The sequence below is a fragment of the Neolamprologus brichardi genome, chromosome 23 (genome assembly GCF_056152115.1).
Source record: "Neolamprologus brichardi isolate AB-2024 chromosome 23, ASM5615211v1, whole genome shotgun sequence".
In the NCBI taxonomy this organism is placed as follows: Eukaryota; Metazoa; Chordata; class Actinopteri; order Cichliformes; family Cichlidae; genus Neolamprologus; species Neolamprologus brichardi.
Window position 1 is genome coordinate 33,802,353 of NC_142125.1, and position 22,651 is coordinate 33,825,003.

Genomic DNA, 22,651 nt, shown 5'->3' on the forward strand with positions numbered 1-22,651 from the left:
TAGAACAACAGGACCGCTGAGTCTTTCATTTTATTTATTTTCTGCTGTGTTTTACGTGCATCTATTTGAAAGAGTGAGTGTAAACACAAAAAAGCGATTTTATTTTATATGCTGGAATATGCAGAAAATAGGTTTAAATGTTAAACAAATTTCTTCCAGTCAGAGAATGTTGCATATAATTTAACGTTTGCTTGATGCATAAAGTTAAAAGATTAAAACTAATAAAACAAGTTTTAAAAAGAGACTTTTTCATTTGATTACATTTTATATGATGGATTATGCAGAAAGGGCTAAAAGATCTATTGCTTTATTGCCTATTTAGGGGATAAATCACGTTTTAAAAAGTAACTAAGTAACTAATTACTTTTGAAAATAAGTAATCTTAAAGTAACAGGACAACCATTTCTGCACTGTGCCACCAGTCTGCCCTTTATGGTAGAGTGGCGAGATGGAAGTCACTCCTTATTTGCCTGAAGTTTGGAAAAGGCACCTAAAGGCCTCTCAGGCCATGAAAAACAAAAGTGTGATGAAACAAAGACTGAACTCTTTGGCCTGAATGCTTAATATCAGGTTTAGAGGAATCACCAAGCCAAAACCATCCCCACTGTAAAGCATGGTGGAGGCAGCATCATGCTGTTGGGATGTTTTATTTGGCAGCAGGAGCTGTGAGACTATTCGGTGTTGAGTGAAAGATGAATGCAGCAATGTACCTGCTCCAGGGCACTCTGGACCTTGGACTGGGGCGAAAGTTCATTTTCCAAGAGGAAAATGACCCTAAGGACACAGCCAAGATAACAAAGGAGTGGCTTTGGGACCACTGTGTGAATGTCCAGATACCAGAATGTCAGAGACTCGATTGAACATCACTGGAGAGATCTGACAATGGCTGTGCACTAACACTCCCCATATCAGGTTAGATAAGCATACATTTTTTAAATACATTCAATGTTTCTGAAGGCTCTGTTCATCCACCAAAGCCTGTATGCCACAGCTGAAGAGTGGCTATAACCAAGTGGACAGTTTGGGTAGTACAGGCCCTTATGAGAGAGAGAGACAGTGAAATTTGGTCTGTAAGGGTCTCTTTCTTCAGGGTTATTGAGCACGGATGACCACAGGAAGCCGTTTCCAGAGCTTTTCCACTGGTGTGTGTGTGTTCAGCTTAGGACCGTCTCACCACAGGAACTTCCTCGTTGGGTAAACACACATATACACACAAACACAAGATTCCCACATACATGCATCACCTGTATACACACTAAATTCCAAAAGGACAAGCACACCCGTGTGTCCAGTGATGGTGTCAGCTTGCACAGAGGGAAACTGCTGTTTATACAAGTGCTTTAATGAAAACTGACTTTTGATTTTTCCTTTGATTAACAAATGACAAAAAGCCGATAAAAGCTTGGCTTCTTATTTCAGAGTTTGGTGCCAAAACATTTATAGATGTTAAAATAAAGCCAAAACTAAAAGCTGATTATACTGATTCAGTCGACTTGGCAGACATTCCTTGTTATTTTGATAGGCAACTTAACTAGCAAGAAAAGTGACACAATTCTGCACCAAAATAAGCTCAAGCCAGACTTTGTTTTCTATATTAATCAAGCAGGCATTCCAGGCTGAAGGAATTCTGTTGCTTTTGGCGACAGTTCAACTGCAGTGCTGCTTCTTAAGATGCTTGCTGTGAAATGACATGTTAAGTGTGCGTCTTGTTTTCTCTAACTTCAGGGTCCCGGCAATGAGGCAATCTCTGTCTAGTGGTCTACAGCGGCCCTACAGACATGGAACGTATACAGAAAGTTTTAGCCACTTTTTAAACTGTAAGACATGCGGGGCTATCAGAGACAAACACATGTGCAGTAAATCAGAACAGAGCATTTTGTTTTCATATTTAGTGTCACTCCTATTTATTCATTTATTTATTTAATGGCAACAATTTTCTAAAAACTCATAATGTACACAATAGCCCATGGACTCACAGTGTCCCGGACACCAAATATCTGATTTTTGTCAAGGTTTTATTGTGAACATTTAGCTTAGACTTAGCAAGTACTCTAAACCATGAAGCAACATAATAATAATGATAGTCTCAGAGACTCTCTTGCCTGAAGTTTAGTCCCCTTTCTGCATCTTTTTCCTGTCATAGGAGGGTAGTTGTCTCAGCTTATCACAAATGCTCAACATGAACTTTTATTGAGAAGAATCTTCTTTGTCCTGTAGTGTTTAACCTCCTAGGACCTGGCGTCCACATACTGTATGTGGACATCATATTTAGGGATGTCTAGATGAAAATACTTAATTTTTCTCTACAAGGTCCTGATATCCACTTACGAGGACATTATACTGCCACTGTTTTATCAAAATTTAAAACCAATGTCCTCATATGTGGATCTCATTTGTCTCAGAAACAAAAATTAGGTAAAAAAAAAAAAAAAAAATCTGGAAATTCTTTGGTTTTACATTCCTCAGGTCCCAATCAACCCAAATAGCAAAGAAACGTTTAAAATGCATGCCATGAAAGAGTTTGGGTGTTAGGAGGTTAAATTAGCCTAAACATAGATTCTTAGCTAGCCACCACATCATTATGAGCCCAAATACTATTGGATACACAACTGGTGATTTAGCATGTTAATCTCTTCTTTTTCTTTTTCTTTTTTTTAACCTCAGATCTGTGAATATTTAAGGACATTTCTATTCTGTCATAACACCCAGCAGTTCTTTCTTGTCTTTGTCTTGAGCTTTATACTGATACCAGATTTGTGGGGGTTTGACAAACAACGTGGTCTTTCTTCTCAAGAAGATAAGCATTGCAGCTTCTTCGTTTTATGGCAAATTAAAGGCACAGTCTGTAAAATATCACCACTACATGTCAGTAGATTGCACATCGCAGTGAACTGAATTATCTTTTCTTACAGCTCTACATTTAAGCAGCTACATTGGCTGCTGAAAACACACACTCGTAAATGTAGAGTGCATAATCAGCCAAAAGTTTGGTTTCTTAAACTATTTACTCTGTTGATTTATATAATGAATATTTTCTAAAAGTATAATAAACTGTAACTCTCTTTTATCAATTCAAAATTTCAGCACTACTGAAATTGGGTTAAAAGAGTTTTTAACATTAAACATGAAAACCCAATGCCCACAAAAACCATTGCATTAAAACAGTAATTAGGCAACCGTATTTTTAAAAATGTCAAAGCACACAAACCAGACCAAGGTCTGCAACTCTGAAGGTGCCCTTAAACGATTCTTCAGCATATCTGTGTACGTTGTATGAATCATATCCTAGAATCTAGATATATAAATCAAAAGAGTAATGAGTATAACTAATAAAATATTACCAAAAGTAAATTAAACTGTACCTCTTCTTTATCAGTTTAGTTTTAACCCCAATGAAATCGGGCTAAAATAGTTTTTAATGTGAAACATGAGAACAAGACAATGCTGCCCACAACCACCAAAACTGGTGATTGCATTAAATAGTAATTAGACAACCTGGTTTTTAAAAATGTCAAAGAACACAAACCAGAGGGAGTTGCTCATCCGTAAAGGCAACGTTAAAGCTAAAAACTTTCTTCAGCATGTCTATATTCATGGCTGTGGCTGTAGAGCAGGTTGCCTACTAATTGTAAAGTTGGTGGTTTGATCCCTGTCTGCTCTAGTTTACATGCCAAATGTCCTTGGGGAAGATGCATCAGAGAGCCAACTTGCTTTCTGATGCATCCATCGGTGTGTGGATGTTAGATAGGAAGCACTTCCATGGGAAAAGCATATAAAAAAGTGCACTGAATGCTAAGTCAGGGTGGAAACGCACTGTATAACAACCAGTCCATTTACCATATCGATATGGTAATATATCGTCATATCGATGGCATGATGACCAGAACACCATCAATAAAACTATATATCATAGTGTTCAAATGTGTTTCCTTCATCTGGATTTGTTTTTACCAGATTTCCACATTAAAATGAAAAGATTATTATTACATCACATTACATGTTTCGGTTTTCAAGCAAGACCCAATGTCCGCAACAAGGGGCTAAAGATAAAAAAGAAGTAAATAACAGTTTTGACAAGAAGTTTTGTTGTAACGTTTCTTTGAACCACAACACATACAAATATCCTGCTAACTTCGAACTTTATTAGATGTTGTAAATGTTTTTTATGGATATCTGGATGTGAAACTTTATTTTAACGTCTTTTAGAACAGCCACACTGATCATTTTATTAGATCTAGAAGAACTTGGACTTTCAGTAGTACCTCAGTGTTTGATTTTGGGAACCAAAAGACCATTCGTACTGAAAAATGGCTAACTTCCCAAACTTATCCCAAAACTGTCTGAAATTCATTTCTGAAAATGCCTCCTATCGACTCCTCTGGAACTAAGTGGATCACATGTTATTTGCTTTTCCAAAAAGCCCCAACAGTAGTGGATAGTTGAGCACACCCATCCCTTTTTACCTTAAATATCTGGGAATATTCAGGGAGATTTGTCATAGGGCAGCACGGTGACGCAGGGTTAAGACTATTGACTCACAGCAAGACTGTCTATTGTACATTTATTCAAATTGTTATGCATTTAAAATTGTTGTAATGTGTTACTGTAATGTACATAACAATGTCATAAAATGAAATTTAACTACACTCAAAGACGATCCCATGCCAAATGTCTGTCTCAAAACGTAAAAATAACCTCACTGGCAGAGGTTAAAAAAAAAAGGCCAGAAACAAACAAACATACAAAACGCAAGATAAGCTGAGTATTGCTAAAGGAAAGTACAGAGTGGGCCATTTATATGGATACACCGTAATAAAATGGGAATGGTTGGTGATATTAAAGTCCTGTTTGTGGCACATTAGTATATGTGAGGGGGCAAACTCCTCAAGATGGGTGGTGACCATGGTGGCCATTTAGAAGTCGGCCATCTTGGATACAACTTTTGTTTTTTCAATAGGAAGAGGGCCATGTGACACATCAAACTTAAAGAAAAACAATGGTGTGCTTGGTTTCAACGTAACTTTATTCTTTCATGAGTTATTTACAAGTTTCTGACCACTTATAAAATGTGTTCAATGTGCTGCCCATTGTGTTGGATTATCAATGCAACCTTCTTCTCCCACTCTTCACACCCTGATAGCAACACCGCAGGAGAAATGCCAGCACAGGCATCCAGTATCCGTAGTTTCAGGTGCTGCACATCTCATATCTTCACACCATAGACAATTCCCTTCAGATGACCCCAAAGATGGTGACCCTGAATCCTCCCTTAGTTATGCTGCAATAGATGTAGGCTGCCGGGGGATTCCCATGATGCATTGAGTTTTTCCTTTCCAGTCACCTTTCTCGCTCACTATGTATTAACAGACCTCTCTGTATTGAATCATATCTGTTATTAACCTCTGTCTCTCTTCCACAGCATGTCTTTTATCCTGTCTTCCTTCTCTCACCCCAACCGGTCGCAGCAGATGGCCGCCCCTCCCTGAGCCTGGTTCTGCCAGAGGTTTCTTCCTGTTAAAAGGGAGTTTTTCCTTCCCACTGTCGCCAAAGTGCTTGCTCATAGGGGGTTATATGATTGTTGGGTTTTTCTCTGTATCTATGAAGCGCCTTGAGGCGACTTTTGTTGTGATTTGGCGCTATATAAATAAAATTGAATTGAATTGAATTGAATTGAAAGATAAAAGTCTAAGGGGGTCAGATCGGGAGACCTTGGCAACTGGCCCATGACGACCAATCCACTTTCCAAGAAACTGTTCATCTAGGAATGCTCAGACCTGGCACCCATAATGTGGTGGTGCACCATCTTGCTGGAAAAACTCAGGGAACGTGCCAGCTTCAGTGCATAAAGAGGGAAACACATCATCATGTAGCAATTTCAAATATCCAGTGGCCTTGAGGTTTCCATTGATGAAGAATGGACCCACTATCGTTGTACCCCATATACCACACCAAACTATTACTTTTGTGGTTGCAACAGTTTTGGAGGGATCCATCCAATGTGGGTTAGTGTCAGACCAATAGTGGTGGTTTTATTTGTTAACTTCACCATTCACATAAAAGTTTGCCTCATCACTGAACAAAAATCTTCTGCGTGAACTGAGGGTCCTGTTCCAATTTTTGTTTTGCCCATTCTGCAAATTCTGTGCGCCGATCTGGGTCATCCTTGTTGAGATGCTGCAGTAGCTGGAGTTTGTAAAGGTGCCATTTGTGAGTAGCTAATATCCACCGAAGGGATGTTCGACTAATGCCACTCTCCAGTGACATGCGGCAAGTGCTACGCTGTGGGCTCTTGCTGAATGAAGCTTGGACAGCCACTGATGTTTCTTCATTAGTGACAGTTTTCTTGCGTCCACATTTTGGCAAATCCAACACTGAACCAGTTTCACGAAAGTTAGCAAGCAGTTTGCTTACTGTAGCATGGGAGATGGGTGGTCTCTAAGGGTGTCTTGCATTGAAATCTGCTGCAATGACCCGGTTACTGCGTTCACCAAATATCAGCACAATTTCGATCTGCTCCTCACGTGTTAACATCTTCGACATGTCAATGGCTGTGAACAAAGAGAAACTTGTAATTAACTCATGAAAGAATAAAGTTACGTTGAAACCAAGCACACCATTGTTTTTCTTGTGACATTACCAATAGGTTTGATGTGTCACATGGCCCTCTTCCTATTGAAAAAACAAAAGTTGTATCCAAGATGGCCGACTTCTAAATGGCCATCATGGTCACCACCCATCTTGAGGAGTTTGCCCCCTCACATATACTAATGTGCCACAAACAGGATTTTAATATCACCAACCATTCCCATTTTATTACGGTGTATCCATATAAATGGTCCACCCTGTATACACCAGTTAGCCTAATTTAAAACTATTAGCACTGCTTTCTAAAATATGCAAAAAGTGGCAAACTTGCTTGTTTATGGATACTGGGGATACTGGACACCACCAACATGTGGAAGTGCTGGAACAATTGCAGACATGAAAACCAACAGGTCTGCTGTTTGTTCCACCAAAACGTGTTAGGTTTTGGGAAAGATTGTGGTGTAGATGAAAATATATGTTTCAGCAATGCTAAACATGTGTTAGAAAGCTCAGTTTTCTATCTGGAATTTCAATGGCAATGGTAAAGGTGTTGTCTACCAGACATTTTTGTTCCCCTAAGTAACAATGTCAGCCTTGTAGCTGGCTAACAGCTTTTGCAGCTGCCTGAACTGAAATTATTTAAACAAAGTTTGGTTTAATATTTGCATAGCTTGAAAACTCAGTCACATTGCCAGCATTAGCACATATTATGTCACATTACAGCTTGAGAACTGAACTGAATTCTATCTTCTCATTATACACATTTTTTACATTATTTGTGATAGTGCTTCTTAAATAAACCACATAATGCGCCTTATAACAAATGGACCAGACATCTTTCTTAGAGCTATTTCAAGCAATTGAATTTAAATGTGATCATGAAGTAAGTTTTGCTATATTTTTGTTCTTTTCCCCATCAGCATTCCAAAGGTGTACTCTACCCCTGTCTCTAAAGGACTCCATATGTCATGGCTATAAAGCAATGTGTTCCTCTAAACAGAGGAGGCTTTATCTTGTGAAATATTGCACCTGCACTCACTGCAGAGTGGATGCTTTTGGCACAAAGCCTCTCTCTTTGTTTTATATACCTCCTGTCTTGTTGTTGGGAATCTAGAGGAATCTCAGGTATGTCGACAATCTCTACAGTCATTGACAAATCTCTGTCTGCAGGCCGGGGAAACACGCATACATATACACGTTTTCATGTGCACACAATAAAAACGCAAAGTTTGGCCGGGATTGGCTGTCATCATCAGCTTGTCAGCGTGCTGCACCTGTGAATGGTAACAAGACCCTGTGGCTTGCAGTGTTCTCATAGCTGCCTGACAGACACAAGAGATCAATTTCCTCCAGCGCAGAGCGTGTTAGAGGAGGAGGAAGTTTCCTTCAGACTTTAAGAATTTAGCAATCAGCTTAGATGTGTTTTTTTTTAAATAAAAAAATACATTATTGTAAAATGTGATAAACATCCACTGTGCTGTTAGCTAGAGTGCTTAAAATAGGACAGAGGTTGCCTGTATGTTAAGCACTGGCCCATTTCCTTTGCAGCATGTACATGCATGCATTCTGTGGTTAAGATTCGAAAATACTGAGTCAGTCAGACTTGTCTAAAGAAAGAGTATAAAGCCGCAGGACACTTTAAGGCAGTGAAATCGGATTGCAGCTCTTATGTAGCATCAGAGACGCTCTGATTTAACACACTGTTTCTATATATGATTAATAGCTCCTGGTTTAGCATCATTCTGGCCTTAATAAATGACTATCTCTACAAATAACTAACCCTAAAATTATCTTCTCTATCAACAATTTATCCAATTGTATTTTCAGGGGGTTTTTTTTGGAATCAGTAAAGAGCTTCCATGAAATGTTGTTCATTAGAAGTTCTGCTAAACGTACTATGCACAAGTAGTGCTTTGAGCTAAATGCCAATGCTAGGATGCTAACACGTGACACTAATAAAAAGTAGACAAACAATGCATTGGATGCATGACCGTAGAAAACAAGAAACCTCAGATAAGTAGAGATAACATTTCACTGACACAAGAGAGCTTTTAGGCCTACAGCTAAAACTTGTTTTTTTGGACTGGAAAGATAAACTGTTTCCCCAAAATCTGGCATGCTAGCATTTGACAAAAACCATAGACAGTATAGCTGTGGATGTGATTGTATAATAATAATAATAATAATAAAAACATGTTTTTAAAACTTTAAATTTAAGCACTTATTTCTTAATTCCAGCTTCACAGACTGCGTTACATCGATGTAAGAGCAGGGACTTTGTATGCGTAGCATTTCATGTCCCCTTTAATCTTTGAATTCGGGTGTTTTCAGTCCTATTGCTGCAGGTGTATAACAAGCCTCTGCAAATGTTTGTGAAGGAAGTAATCATAATAAAGAGATCACTGAATTCAAATGTGGTACAGTAACAGGTTGCCACCACTGCAACATTATGAAGTTGGGTCATTTCTAAATATTTCTAAATATAAGGTGTATTAATATGTCAGCATTTAGGAAAAACACAGTGAGCCATAGACTCCATAAGACCTCATGCCAGTCCAGCCATAGATTAAAAAAAAACATAATTCAAAACTAAATGACCAAAGAATAATACATTTAACAGAAATGTGATGACGGAGGTTAGTTTGGACTAAAGTGGTGGAACAGCTCATTTTCATGCGGAGTTTTTTCTGATTCATAGTTTTGTTTTCGCTGGGTCAAAACATCTTCATGTTATCCAAATCTAACCAGGCCACATCAGACGATGTGCTGCTGTAGTTATTAAAACAAGATTTTACTGTTTATTTCTGTACATAGTGACATAATCTCTCTTTTTTTATTACGCCACAAAGATGTAGCATAAAATTAAGTCAGATTAGGTCCGAAAATACCAAAAAACAAGCAATGTAAGCTTTTTAAGGTAGCATTCACAACTCTCCAGTTTAGAAGGCAAAGTACAATTAAGTGCAAACACATGCCCATAAGCCTCAAGTGTATTTCTCGCACAATAGCGCATTTTTAGTGCAGTGGAGCCTGTTTTAGTTACAGTCTTTTAACCTCCAAGACATCCTAAGCGCATCATTGAGTTTGAGGCATAGGAAAGGAAAATCTGTTTTTAATGGAGCTGAATGACACACAGGTTGATAATATCTTTTCCTTTCACAGCTTTGTTCCACATGGTTTCACCCTCTGCTTTCCCCAATCTCTCGCTTAAATCAGAAGGATGACAGCGAAGACATATACAGTAATATAACCGTGGAATTACTTTGAACTCTTCACTGACACGATGGTCCGCTCCAGATAGGAGGAAGGACGTTAGCTCTTACATCTATCTCATTCACAGCTGAGCAGATTTCAGAGCGATAGCATGCACGTGCCTGTGTCCTGTAGTGTGCACGCACGCACTTATATAAATATATGTTTCCATGACAGTTACATATTTGACTTGCAGATGCCGTCACCTTCCTTCCTTGTGCTGTAATTTGAATAATTAGGGCCTGGTATCCATGTGAATGCTCAGGTTACATGATGTCACCTGAAAAAGGAGAAGTTTGCTTGCAAATTGTGACCAGAGAAAGCAGAAGCCACAATACAATGATAAGATATTTGCCTAGAACCTACACATGAGAGCCAGGCTTCTACGGTAAACAATGATGTTGCTTCCTGTATGAAGAAAACCAACCCTTGAAGCTTGCATAATAAAACACCTTACTCAACGATTTGTCACACTGGTATAGAGCAATGTTCCAGCGATGGACTGTTTTAGTTCAGTTTTTAATTTGTATTGTTTCAAATCTGGATTAGATAACTTTGTACAGTACTGTACAGAAGTCTTGACCCGACTATCGTTCGTTCTCATTTTTCTAGTAAAATATGAGTTGCTGTAAAATATGAAAAGGCAAAAACTGAGATTTACAGTTCCAACAAACTTCAAAGTCAGCATTTCTTCAATAGTTTGAACATTTCTTTACGTAGTCTTTAGGAATAATTCTCGAGGCTTCTGAAGGACATTCAGAGTACTTCTTGGGATGTCGCTGCCTTTTGTTTTGTTCTCTGTGTATCTTCCCTCGAGTTGACTTTAATACTTTAATAGGCTAGTGTAAGTGGACTAGACTAAATATAAATAGAGAAAACCTTTAAAAGATCTTCAGAAAGCCTGGAAAACTACTGATAAAAAAAGAAAAATGAACTCACTAACAAGGTTAATTATGTTTATTTCTGTGGCAATTGGCTTCATTCATTAATTCTTTCACTCTGCCACGTCTGTTTGTACTTTTATAGCATTACTAAATTCATACTTTGACAGCTTTATAAATGATTTTAGTTCAAAACAATTTGGTTTTTAGTTTTAACCAACGGGCTACATGGAACAAACAGAGTTCAAAAACTGTGGCAGTTTCCACAGATTCTCTTGTTCTGAATTAGCAGCTGTGATGCGGCAGCTCTCGTTACTGAAGATATTTCATCATATCAGTCCGTCATTAAAGATATACAGAGGAAATAACTTTTTTTTAAACAGCATTTTAAGAGACTTGAGACAATTTATTTTCCTCTCGAGTTTTTCTTCAGTTCTTGGAGAAAGTTGCTATCAGAGTGGTAACAACTTGGTGTCCAACTGATGCAGCTGACCTACTTATTTCCTTCTGTGTGTGCAAACAGTGTTTGGCTAAAGCTGTATGAGCACTAAATGTCTGCTATTCTCCTCACAGAATGTAAACTGTTACTGTATAATTCTAAGTCTGTTAGCGGTTACACGCATGCACCCACAAGCCCACGCACCTTCCCAAAACACACACATAATTGCCACCATTGCGCACATCCACACACTAAATGTGATGTGGTATAGTGAGCTGTCAGACCGCACTAATTCCTCTTTTTATGTGTGTCTGTCCTACTGTGTAGCAGAGGGATCAGGATTGCCTTTCAGGATAACAACTGAAGCTCTAAGCTCTTTGTGTGTGTGTGTGCGCGTGTGTGTATCTGGGTGAACAACAATTGGCCGCTAAGCTGCAAAGAACCTTGCAGCCATGGTGTCGCCAACAAATATCCACTGGCTGTCAGCAACGGACCAACTCTGAGTGTGTGTGTGTGTATAGCCAACTTCCTGTGGTGGATTGAAGTTAAGTGCCGCTATTAGACTTAGGCCTCCAGTTGGGGCTTCATTATCTGGGTGAAAGACTTGATTATGCTGACAGATACACACACGTGTGCAAGAATACACATGCATACATGAACTCTAGCACACACGCACGCCTGCAGGTCCGACTTTTACCATTTCCAACATATGCAAAGACTTGTCTGCAGCTTTTTCTGCACAAAGACACACACGCACACTCACACGCCCTTCATCTCCTTCACACCCACTAAACTGTTATGACAGATGCATTCTCCAGTGTCTCCTTTGCTCCCTCTATTTGCCTTCCTGGCTTCTATAATCTCTCTCCTTAAGGCATAACAGTAGTTCAGCTGTCACCGGGATGGAAATGAGTTACATAAGATTTCGTTTTTTAACCACAGGCACGCCCCGTAATTCACCTTGTAAAGCTTCGCATGTATCCTAGTTAGTGAATATGAGAATGCAACACCAAACAAACAAAAAAAAACAGGCCAAAGTTCTCATACAATAGGAGATCATTTTGGAAATATTCACACCTGTGATGAGTAACGTAGGAGAGGGCGATGAAGCGGCCTCCTAAGGCATCACATAATCCATATTCATACCAAAAACGCCACTAGTTACTTCCTGTACCTCGAACTGCACAAAATGACGTATGACAGTAGCAAGAGGAGAAACTCAGTGGAAAGTAAAACCACAGTCAGGTGGGGGGATGCGCTTCAGCTCTGAGCTCTAGATGTGCCTCTGCCGCCCACATCGGAAAACAATTAAGAAAAGTTCAGCTTCTGAGAAAACATTTTCACTGGTAGAGAAAAGAAAGGTGTGGTGATTTTTTCTTCTTTTACACCTACATTCTGTGGGGTTGAAGCCTCACAGCCTCTTTAACACCACCAGTTGAATTTATTCAACCGACTTTTCTCCCAAAGTAAAGTGAGTACATTATAGGTCGTATTACAACAGATAACATTTTATTTTAAATCTGAAATGGATGGTTTTGGATTTAAAAGCATTGTGTTGTGTGTGTGTGTTTTTTTTTAAATTCAAATGACTTTTATTTATATAGCGCTAAACCACAGTAGCAGTTGCCTCAAGGCCCTTTATATTATGAGGTAAAGACCCAACAATAACACAAAGAAAACAGAGAGAACCCCAACAATCATGCCCCCCTCTGAGCAAGTGCTTTGGTAACAGTGGGAAGGAAAAACTCCTTTTAAACAGGAAGAAATATATCCAAGGGATTTTAAAAGAAATTCACTGTACTTTTCTGCTGGGACAAAGAATATGTAAATACATTGTCCAGTCCAATAGATCCACATGTGAAATGTGAAATCTACAGAGCCCCTGAAGTCTCTTCATGTGCATTTGTAAAAACTGTCAAGTTTTAAGTTTGATCAATTTTAATTAAAACTTAAGCACACATTACATTTTCTTTCAAGCCTCAACTTCTGTGGTTCTTTATGTTATTCTAAGCATAGTACTTTGTACCTTAACACAAGGGAAGAGCTAAAACTTGTTGGAAACATAAGGGTAATTTGCACTTACTGGCCAATTTGTTAGTTACAGGTCTTGAGCTGCTTGCTAACTCGAGTATCTAATCAGCGGTTCAATTCATTTATTTCATTGACAAAGATGAAGCCTGCCCTGTAACGAGTGTTCATGTATGTAATGGTAGGGGATACTTTCCTGGCAAACTTTGGGCCTCCTTTGTACCCGCTCAGCACTCAAGAATCGTTGCTTCCAGCAAAAAAACACATCACGAAGATTCCATTTAAATATCTGTGTACATATATATATTTAAACATGTAGAGACCTGGTGAATTGAAACTGAAAATACGACTTATCACTAGGACTAACAACCCCTCTTTAACAGATCCCCCCCCATTGAACCAAACCAAATGCTCTCCCCTGACCCCCAACATAAAGTTATAGTCAAATCCAATACAAGCAAGCTGTACTTTCATTAACATTAAACTTTTCTCAGAACCCATCCTGTTAAAACTGTAGTGGAAGTGGAGAGCAGGAAACCTCCGTTTTCATTAGTGATAGCATTTATGCAAGCGACAACATTTTCATTAAACTGTGAAAATGTAATTTCCTGGAGTGCAACTAACCGTGTTAGATTTCAGAGAAACAATATCTTGTCCTGTATCTTTTTTTTTTTTAAATTAGTGCAGATAGTGTGCTACATAAAAGTGTACCAATACAAAAATCCAAATGGAGACATACTAAACACCAGGGTGAAAAATTCACAGGCTTTTGACAGCCAAATTACACTTACATTACTCTTACATAAGCCCTGTAAAGCCTTAAGCATGACATAATTGCCAAAAAATGTTTTGTTTTTTTTGAAAGTCGAGTGCTTTTTTTTCAACCTTCTGACAAATTCAAAAAAGAGAAATTAAATATCACTTTGTACATATGAGTTTTAACTAGTGTTATATTTGCCATCTGGCATTTTTGTGCCAAATCGACAAATTGCACAATACATAAAAATGTGTTGTGTAATTTCTTTAGGTTTTCAGGGGTAGGCAGAATAGTATAGCAAAGTGCAAGTAATCATTATTTACATATGGCCCTGCAACAATTCCGGGGCCAGGGCCATGTGTCTTTGTGATCTTAATATGTTTGACAGTTTTCACAGGGTGGTGCCCGTCTCCCTCAATTTCCTCTTCTGCTCGTTCTTGTTCTCTCACAGTGGTGTTTGATTGCTTATGCCTGGCCGACCTTCAGACAGACAGACAATGCATCCATGAAGAATAGCCTCGCTTCCTTCCTGTCTTCCTGTGCTGCGTTCTGCCTTGGTGAGCAGGGTGAATAGGCTGCTCTGCCCCACAGCCGCCATGAACCGCAGGGGCCACTGCGGCTAAAACCAACAAAGAGAGCCGTTCTGGGACCTTTTTTTTCCCTCTCTCTTCCTCCGACCCCCCCTCAGTCCTCTCCGCTGCCAAATCACTGCGACAAGCTTTCCCTTTCTCCTGCATTTATTCTTTTGTGCACCAACTTTTACTCTTTTTTTTGTTTTGTTTTTGGTCCTCCTGGTCACATACATCAGTAAAGCACACTAGTGGCTTACCTTCCCTCTCTAGTAATGTGAAACCCTTAAAAACCCAAAGAAATGACTGAGTGAGCCAAATGAGATACATCTTCCGAAGATGCCTTTAATCTAAACGTGACTTCTGCTAATGCAGAGCGAACATGCAATAAAGGGGATTTTTAAAAAAATGTATTAAAAAGAAAGACCTGGTGAATTTGAGCTGAAAATAATACTTCTCAGTAGCATTAACAAACATACTCTTCTTTTTAACTGACCCCCCCTCCCTTATTGAACCCAACCAACTGCTCTCCCCCTACCCCCAACAAGAAAGCCATCTCCCTATGGGAATACAAAGTAGGAGCAGGTAGCAGAGAAGAGCGCTGGGGAGCCAAAATAACCCCCCCCTCCCTTCAACTATTGAAAACAGGATGAATGCATGCCGGGCTGAATACAGGGGTAAACTGTTAGGTCTTTGTCATTCAAAGTGATGGTTTTAACCCTTTGCAGTCCCCTCTTCCTAACAACCCACTCCTTCTGCCTCACCCACCCTTCCCTCCTTCATTCACAGCTGAGATAATGGAGGGGTAGAGGCCTGTGTCTGCAAAGATGAAGCCTAAACACGAGATCAACTCTCTTTTCTGTCTCTAATGGGATTCTACCCGTTATGTTTCCATCTCCTCTGCCACCGCTGTAAAATAGGTGAAAGTTGATAATTATGTAAAACACCCCCCTTTCCCCAATCAGTCAAAGGCTTTGGATGAATAACAAACAAGTGAGTGCAGGTTGGGCCTCGGCATGTCAATCACTTCCCTGAATGCATACCGCACTGCAAACACGTCCGTATGCTGTCAACAAGTGTCAGGGGCTTTATGTTTCAGGCTTATGTTTCCCCTGCAGGGACACTCAAAACCAAGGAATTCCTGAACAAACCTTTGATTAAAGGAAAAAAAAAATATAGGGGACTGAGTATCTGCAGGCTCCTGTGGATCTTGCATGAAACAAACCTGAAGCCCGGCCAGAACGTAATAGCAGGCTTACATGAACGCATATTTGCAAAAACACAGGTGGAGTGTTCGACTTTAGAAGATGAAAAAGAGGCAACGATCGCATTCCTGCACACACGGGCTTTACTGGAGGCTTTGTCTAATGAGGTGAACATTAATGTGTTCCCGTTTCCGGTTTTGATCTCTCTAAACAATTTAAGCGATTGCGTTGTGGGGAAAATTCCAAAGCACCGGTTAATGACGGCCCCGCTTCGGATTTCGTGCTGAGGCTCAGTTAAAAATGTTGAGAATGTGCACCTTAAATTATATGAAGGAAAGTGTAAATCTAGATGAAACGGAGCTGCTCTTATGCCACAGTAAAGAGAAGCATATTCAGACAGTGAGAAACACCAACAAACAGGAACAATACACAAAAAAACAGGAACAACTACCGTCAGACTTCAGGGTTGTTTAATGTCAAACGTTAATATATTTGTCTCCTAATCCAAAGTGAAATATTCATCCAGCTTTGACACTCGTACAGGGTCATCTCTGAGCTTGCAGTGACTACAGAGTGACCCCTTCTCCCACAAAGAGGCGAAACATTGATGCCTTCTCAAAATAAATATTTTATCATTATAAAATAATAAACCTTCAAATAAATATATAGTTTTAACTTTACACTAGGCAATGTTGGAATTAGAAAATAGAATTTTCATATAAGGTCACTGTACAATTTACAAGTAGAAGGGATAACATCTTTCTTTTGTAAATTACATAAACGTGATTAAGAAACATTCCAGTGAATGTAAAACAAAATTTCAAACAAACAAAAAAAAAGGTCAATTATCTGATTCATATACACCCATTAGCCAAAAACATTAAAACCACCTGTCTCCCTTTTCTTAAAAAACACTGTGATTAATGTTGTGTCTGGCAGTAGGGACACTGTCATGGGTTGTGGGTTGGTGACTTTGTTTCTGATCAGTTTGGGATATTTTAACGTGTTCTTTCAAATCGTTCCTGAGCAGTTTATGAAGTGTGATGGGAACACTGTCCCCTGTCCCGGGGTGGGGCTTTGCGTAAACGACGTTTAAATGGGCGGTACGTTTCCCGGGCAAACCTTATACTGCAATGACATCATTGCTTCGCTTGTCAGTGGTTTTAATGTTGTGGCTGATTAGTTTAGGTATGGATTCATCAAGGTGCCTCTGGCATGGCAGAAAACTTTTCCCAGTTGAAGTATTATGTACAAAAATAAAACATCTGTTCAACTCGTTTTCTGACGTACGCACACCGTTTGCAATTAAAACTTTACAGTCAGTAACAGGAATCTGTTCTTAGCATACAAGTTGTATTAAATGTTAAAACAACAAAAAGAGAGAAGACACTATCTGCTGGACTCTCATAACAATAAAACAACGAGGGCACTTGAGTGAACAAATTTTCAGGACATTAAAAAAAAAAAGGAGGAAAAAAAGACAGTAGTTGAATATGTCTTCATACCTTTAAATGTAGAGCGCTTCTTTTGGTTTACCTTTCAAGTGAAACTCCTAATGCTAGGGTGAGTGAATGCACCTCCCGTGCCTTTAGTACAGAGATTTTTCTGAGCCCACTTTAAAAAGGCAGCATATTAAGGCGATTTTTCAGCAGATATTGTAATGACCTAGATGAAAAATACAAAACCTTAAGCACAACAGCATTATTAGATCTCTATTAAAACCTTTCATCTACACAACTACATGCCTATCGAGTTGAGCGAGCGTAGAGCCATTCCATCCATCTCCATTTCAACACACACACTACGTCTACGTTGGTTTCCGGACATCCTCATAGTGGACTGAATTTGAGTTCTTGCACCGACAGCCGGGTCGTTTGGCTCTGTCATAGCAGCACTGACACACTGCCATGCATCCTTTAACCGGGAGGTAGCACAGGATACAGGGCAAGAACAAGGAGAGGAGCGACACGGTGACCCAGCGGACGCAGCAGTGGGACTGCGTGCACGAGAATGGCTTGTCCGTGCACGTGTCCTCGTCGTCGCTGGAGCAGTGGTAGAAAAGGCCTTTGATGCAGCAGACGCACGTCCCGTACTCCACTGCACTATCTGCTGAGCACACGCACCGCCGGCCGCACATCCAACAGGAAGGGAGCACCCGTGGGCGACGGCAATCTGAACACTGACATCGGCCGCAGTCCTCACACCTAACCGAGTGTTTACCTTGATTTCTATTGACACTGCTGCTCGTCATCACCACTACTGGCCTGGACTCCTCATTCAGGGGTTTCAGCTCCTCTGAGTTCAGTTCGGAACGGTTGGGCTGTGTTCTGATTATCTGGTCGCTGTTCTCTGGGCTGCCGATAAGCCTCTGGTCTGAAGAAACGCTTCCCACGCTGGTCCTGATGCTGCTATGGGAGTCGTCTATACTGGAAGACTGCATAACACCTGGCGTGGAAGAGTTTCCGTGCAGGTTGCGGAGATTATAAGGCCTCTCTTTTTGAGTCTCCTGCTGTTCACTGCCTCCTAAGCCCTGTGATGTATCCTGAGTACCTGAAGACTTTTGGGCAACAGTGGGCCCTTCTGTGTACTCATTGCTACTCCCAGTTATCCTAATCTGATCCAGAGACAGCACTGGTTCAGTATGGGGCAGCTGTCCTTTGTTCAACCCGGGATTTGGAGGACCGTCATCGGTCTGCCGAGTCCGTGGTTCAGAGCTCCCTTCGTCATTCAGTGTACCCGCTGGCCGGTTCAATGATGACCCCCGCTGCCCTCCTCCCCCGTCGCTGTCGTTCTGACTTCTGGAAAACATCTCGTGACTGAAGGGCCACTGTGGCTGGCAGGGGACACATCTGAAGTCCTGTCAAAGAAACACACAGTTTATATCCGTATGGAGTGGCACGTCATGCAAATTATGCCATGCAAATCCTAACCGATGTCAGTACGAGCACCACTATGGAAATTAGGTCTAACAAACACATCAGTGTGGCAGAAAAGATCTGTTAGATCGCACAGTCGATGTAATGTTTTAAGTCACTAGCTGCTGTCTGCTGGGGCCTGCAGAATCAATTTTATGAAGGCTTCCTTTGAATCACAAGCGAGTCTTTGTCTGCTCTCAAAAGGCAGGATAACCAAAGGTTGTTTGCTCAAAGCTGAATCTAAATCCACTCCCAGACCTTACGTTTATGCCTCTGATATTTGAATTTAGGTGCTTTCCGGCTGCTATTTTGTGAAAACTTCCTGTTTTCTCACATGTATGACAATAACTCACCATATCTGAAGAGAGAAAATTTGCTTGCAGCTTAAAACAACAAAAGAACAACACTATCCTGCAGGTCTGACTTACAAGGACTCACAATTTGTTATTTTGCGAGACACTCATCTAAAATGAGTCTTTAAAACAAGTTGTCAAACAGGCATTTGAATGCGTGTGAAAAACGCCCAGACTGCAATGGGGACTGAGACACACGAGGTGAAATTAATACCAGCTATGCAATGCTGGTAATGAATTGATGCCGTGAGGTCATGCTGCTGAACATGAAGAATCCTGCCCCTGGTACAAGTCCTACCACAGACCCTTGCTGCAGCGCTCACGCTTCCTGTCATCGATCTGGCATGTAACAAGGCTTAAAATGGCTGAAACTTCAATTTCTCAAATGATGGCTCTTTTGGTTGGCCATTTTAGTTTGCGTACTATATGCATGGGAAAAATTCACTATATTGTGGTATCTATTTAAAAACAACCCCCACCCCCCAAAAAAACGCAATAAAAACAAAGCTCGCAGACAAATTCAACTACAGCTTTGTTAACTTCGTTAAACTCAATGTACCAATGCAGGCGGCAAGAAGGTCTAAACACTCCTATAGAAAATTACAAAATTATTCATGAGATTATAAAATTGTACATTTTATAATATCTCGGTTATCATTAATACACTGCTTTTGTGACACCCCTAATAAGCTTTATGATTAGTAACGCACCTACTGTTCCAGGTAAATCGTGATCTTAAAAAATATATTTATACTAAAATATAGATTTCCCTCCCCTCCTCTTCTAATGGACATGAAGAAAAATTTCAGGTCATCATTCATCACAGCAGCTTTGTTGCTTATGTCAGTCAAAAGGCTGATAAAATTAGGCCTATTATAAGTGCATCACTAATCTGTCAGATTGAGCTTCGGGGCATGGCGATGTGCAATTTCTACCTTTAACCTTTATTTTAGAAGGCAAAACGTTAAAATAACCAGATTATAGCAGCATCAATACATCAATTAATGCTATGACGGTTGTTTACCTTATACTCAGAAAAGCCAATCGGTTGCTTGGTAGTCAACTGTCAGATCTGAAATTGTCGTTCTATCATAAGATGTTAGAAGACATCACCACTGGCTGAGGAAAAGTAAGATATTTTTCACTTTATTAACCTTCCAATAACCAACACGATCAGCCAACAGTCAAAATATCGTCTGACACAGCAAAAACATCAGAGGTAAATTACGTGTCAAATAACATGTTTCACATTTTCTACGCTCGTCTCTCACAGGGTCAACATTTCCATCGTTAGAGGTTGCATACGCTGATGATCAAAGTTCATTTCTTTTTTAAACACTGAAGACTGATGTGGGTCAAACTGATAACTCAAACGAGGAGTTGAAGCGCATGAAAGAATGCATGTAAGAGGAGAGGAAACCAACTTCATTTCTATTAAACTAAAAAAGAAAAAAAAAAACAAAGCAAAGAGCCCCAAGTGTCTAATAAGAGTTTAAGATGAAGCAAACCAATACAACAGCTTCGACTTCCCAACTACTGGATACTCACCCCAGATCAGCCATAGTTTCCCTTTGAATGTATTAACAAAAGTGCTCTGTACACAGGCTCATTTTCACCACCGCCTCACACCAAAGTGATAGGGTGGTGAAAACGAAAAAAAAAAAAAAAAAGGTCTTGATTCTTGTGCTCGTGCTAATTACCTTTTAAATGCAATCTTTTTCGAGAAGTGGAGGGACCAAGGCCACCCCTCCTTTCAGTTACAATACAGGAACGGCTTTTGTTTGTTCCTGTGGCAAGTGGCAAATGGCCTGCAGCAACCTTCCCCATTCGAGCACATTTTTACATTGTTAGACAGCTGAAAAGATGATGAGTGACAAGATTTGAAGAAGAAGTTTGGAGCAAAGAAAGAGGCCATGTTAAGTGGGAGTGCACTCAGAGGGTTTGTGTATGGTGGGACATCTTTGGGAATATCTTGGGTTCTTTTGGTTTTATAAGCCTGGTTAAAACAGACGCCTCCACACAGGAGTCTGTGACAGTGGGAGGGAAGCTGGAGCTCTGTGACAGGATCGAGCTTCCTACAACTAAACAGAGCATCAGCCAAAAAGAAAAAAAAAGACAAAAAAAATTGAATGCTGAGTAAAACCAGAAAGCCCAATAACTCGCGCGGGTTTTGATACGCAACCGATAAGCGCGTTTCCACTGTGTGCATGAGATTTATAATGCAAACATGCAAGCGTGCGGCACGGAAAACACGTTTAAAAGAAAGAAAAGCTAAGCGGACAGCTCGCAGCAGCGGACGGAAACAGTGCAAACTGTGAGTGCACGTATGAGCAAACACGTGCCAACTTGGGCACTGCTACTTCCTAATAACCAGACACCAGCGGTCAGGTGAACAATTAAGCTAAATGAGTCATTAGTCAGAGCGAAGGCGGTGGCTAATTTTAGAAGTTAAAAGGGGAAAAGGGACCTTATAAACTTAAGAGGGGGAGGATGACTAAGATAATGAGCTCAAAACTAAGCCAGCAGCTATGTTAAAACCATAACAGTGCACGTATGAGCCAAGTGCAACCTAAAGGACGGGAGTGACAAAACCACAGCTAAGAAAACTGTGAGGGGGAACAAAGTTTGTTAGTCCAAAGCTTCAACCAAGAGCATGCGTATTGTTAAAAAAGAGAGAAAAAAAGAATAAGAACTACACAGGTCACACTTACCGTGCTCGCGACACTTTTAGACCCCCGTTTAGGTGAAACAAATCCAAGTTGAGGGGGCGAGTATTCCCTGCGGCAACACTTCAGTCGGGAAAACCGTCGGTAAAATCCATTGACAAAGCTTCCAGACGGAGCGCTCCTTCGGGAGAAGCGGCGCTAAGATGTAAATCCCATGTTTTTGCGCAACAGCACGAGGCGTTAAAGCACGCGATAACTTCAAACAGCCGCCGCACGATAAAGTTTATTAGCAAACTTAAAAAAGGAAAGAAGAAAAAGACGGGAACTAGAGAAGAGAAGCAGGCGACAAACCTCCCATTTACAGGTAGTTTTCACTCCGTGTGTTTTATCCGCGACGCTCAGAACGTCTCGCAAGTACTTTTTTTTCCTCGCGTGTGAGTGTGATTTTTTTTTCTCTCTCTCTTTCCGGAGAGGTCGGGATTTGCGCTGTATGTGGCGTCAACCTGAAGAGGGGGGGGCAGAGCGCTTGTTGTGACAGCGGATATATCGCATCCGGTGCTCAGCCATTGAATGCCAGAAAGTAGCCATTCACACCCAGTCTGATCAAGCCGATTAACCTCTTTGGAAATATGTGTGCTTGGGCCCGTAAAGTCTTCAGTTTCTTATAGCTGACACATTTTTTTTTAAATAAAAGAAGCACGTTACAGAGCAGTCCCCTGAAAATAATGTGTCATATGCTTACCATGTGAGGGTGTTTATAGGTTGCAAATGAACAAAATGTCAGTACATTTGATTCGTTTTTAGCTAACTTTACAGGGTACATGGGCAGCACAGTATTAGTATTTTCTACTTAATGCAGTTTGTGTACTTTGTGAAAGTGAAAAAATGTAACGGTTACATTACATTACATTATGAGAGAAGGTGGGTAATTGAGCACATCTTGTGAAGTATAGTATAACTGCTAGTGGTTTTGTACATTTGTGTAACATTATTTTGCTGAA

At 40.2% G+C, this 22,651-nt stretch overlaps 1 protein-coding gene across 3 annotated transcripts; it reads right to left on the bottom strand.

Annotated features, from left to right (window-relative positions):
* Positions 1 to 16,169: 16,169 nt before the first annotated feature.
* spry2 (sprouty RTK signaling antagonist 2) lies at positions 16,170 to 22,144 on the bottom strand. Of its 3 annotated transcripts, none has more exons than XM_006795690.3 (2): positions 21,696 to 22,144; positions 16,170 to 18,573 (listed from the first exon to the last, which is right to left on the bottom strand). In XM_006795690.3, exon 2 carries the CDS (start codon positions 18,523 to 18,525, stop codon positions 17,524 to 17,526), a length of 1,002 nt encoding a protein of 333 aa, XP_006795753.2. In that variant the 5' UTR covers positions 18,526 to 18,573; positions 21,696 to 22,144; the 3' UTR covers positions 16,170 to 17,523. The 3 variants fall into 3 exon arrangements, with proteins under 3 accessions (XP_006795753.2, XP_087692832.1, XP_006795754.2); XM_087836706.1 differs by lacking the exon at positions 21,696 to 22,144 and adding an exon at positions 20,685 to 20,877; XM_006795691.3 differs by lacking the exon at positions 21,696 to 22,144 and adding an exon at positions 20,533 to 20,620.
* Between the last annotated feature and the right edge of the window lie 507 nt (positions 22,145 to 22,651).

Excerpts from the sequence above, each read along its gene's own strand:
- spry2 (XM_006795690.3), bottom strand. The coding sequence starts at position 18,525 with ATGTTTTCCAGAAGTCAGAACGACAGCGACGGGGGAGGAGGGCAGCGG.